At 44.4% G+C, this 1630-nt stretch overlaps 1 protein-coding gene across 1 annotated transcript in view; it reads left to right on the top strand.

Annotated features, from left to right (window-relative positions):
- Nucleotides 1-6: 6 nt before the first annotated feature.
- The window catches only part of LOC106523913 (glycine receptor subunit alphaZ1), a gene marked incomplete at its 3' end in the record, with an annotated part of 72547 nt that continues 70923 nt past the window's right edge, over nucleotides 7-1630 (top strand). Inside the window, 1 exon segment of the mRNA XM_014017491.1 lies at nucleotides 7-457. Coding sequence (XP_013872945.1) covers nucleotides 387-457 — 71 coding nt within the window.

Here is a 1630-nt window from a genome sequence, read left to right as displayed (position 1 = left end):
GCCTGCCTCTGTCCGTGGTCCTGAGCGCTTTTTTCTTGGGTGGATTTAGTGGATTGTGTCCCGGCTTCGCTGGACTCAGGACCTGACGGGGAGCGGAACCATGAGAACCAGGCGGGCTGGCACCGGAGAACCCCGGATCTGAMACCCCCCTTCCCCTTCTCCTTCTCCCCCCCTTAAAATCCCCTTCTGCTCACCTTGGAGGTCATAAACCCAAACCACAGCCCCTCCCTCCCCCCCTCTCATCCTCCTCTCCACCTCTGAGGGATTTTCTTTTCTTAAAGGGGGGATTCGTCCTCAGGAGAGCGTGACACCCCCCCCCACCTTTTTTTTCCCTGGAACGTCCTTTCACCCCCCCACACACACCCCACCACCACCCCTCTAACGAAATGAGACTGGCCAAAATGTGCCGACTAAACGCACTGGGGATCTATTTGTGGGAAACTGTGGTGTTTTTCAGGTAAGCAGAGGCATGAAATTGACTTCATGGCTGCAAATGTTTGGGGATTTAATCAGAAAACGAAACAAACAAGAAAAATCACAAATGAAATTAGCATTTTTATTGCTTTACTGCCATTTGGGACATGCATGGAAATTAGCGCTGCTAAAAGTCTTGGAGTGGTGGTGGTGGTGGGGGGGGACTTGGTAAAGTTGCCTGTAGGTCTGTGAGTTATGGCTCATAAAGTGTTCAGGAATCAAAGCCCAGAGAGGGAAGAACTGCGACCACTAGTGGGTCTGGAGCCTTCCAGAGGGGCTCAGAATTCAAAAACACTTCATTTTCTAATTAAAGCCGATCATCCAATCAATCCGTTCTCTCTCCAGAAATCCTCATTTGTCCCATTGAGATAACCAGTAATTGAAAGGTTTTTTTTTGTCGTATTCATTATCAGCGGTAATTTAAAGGATTAACAGAAATTCAGTCAGAGAGAAGCTTCAGTCAGAGTGTGGAGAGAATCTTAAAACGTTTTTTAAGAAACGTTCAGAAGCTTCGAGCACAAGTTCTGCGAGGTTCCTAAAGGGTTTCTAAACGGTTCCTAATGGGTTCCTAAAGGGTTCCTAACGACTTTCTAAATGGTTCCTAAAGGGCCCCTAAAGGGTTCCTAAAGGCTTCCTAAAGTGTTGCTAGAGTTTATAAAGGGTTCCTAAAGGGTTCCTAAAGAGTTTATAAAGGGTTCCTAAAGGCTTCCTAAAGTGTTGCTAGAGTTTATAAAGGGTTCCTAAAGGGTTCCTAAAGAGTTTATAAAGGGTTCCTAAAGGCTTCCTAAAGTGTTGCTAGAGTTTATAAAGGGTTCCTAAAGGGTTCCTAAAGAGTTTATAAAGGGTTCCTAAAGGCTTCCTAAAGTGTTGCTAGAGTTTATAAAGGGTTCCTAAAGGGTTCCTAAAGAGTTTATAAAGGGTTCCTAAAGGCTTCCTAAAGTGTTGCTAGAGTTTATAAAGGGTTCCTAAAGGGTTCCTAAAGAGTTTATAAAGGGTTCCTAAAGGCTTCCTAAAGTGTTGCTAGAGTTTATAAAGGGTTCCTAAAGGGTTCCTAAAGAGTTTATAAAGGGTTCCTAAAGGCTTCCTAAAGTGTTGCTAGAGTTTATAAAGGGTTCCTAAAGGGTTCCTAAAGAGTTTATAAAGGGTTCCTAAAGAC

Source organism: Austrofundulus limnaeus, unplaced genomic scaffold, assembly GCF_001266775.1.
Source record: "Austrofundulus limnaeus strain Quisiro unplaced genomic scaffold, Austrofundulus_limnaeus-1.0 Scaffold170, whole genome shotgun sequence".
NCBI lineage: Eukaryota > Metazoa > Chordata > Actinopteri > Cyprinodontiformes > Rivulidae > Austrofundulus > Austrofundulus limnaeus.
The sequence above is the reverse complement of the archived record's forward strand: the minus strand, read 5'-3'. Positions and strand labels throughout refer to the sequence as shown.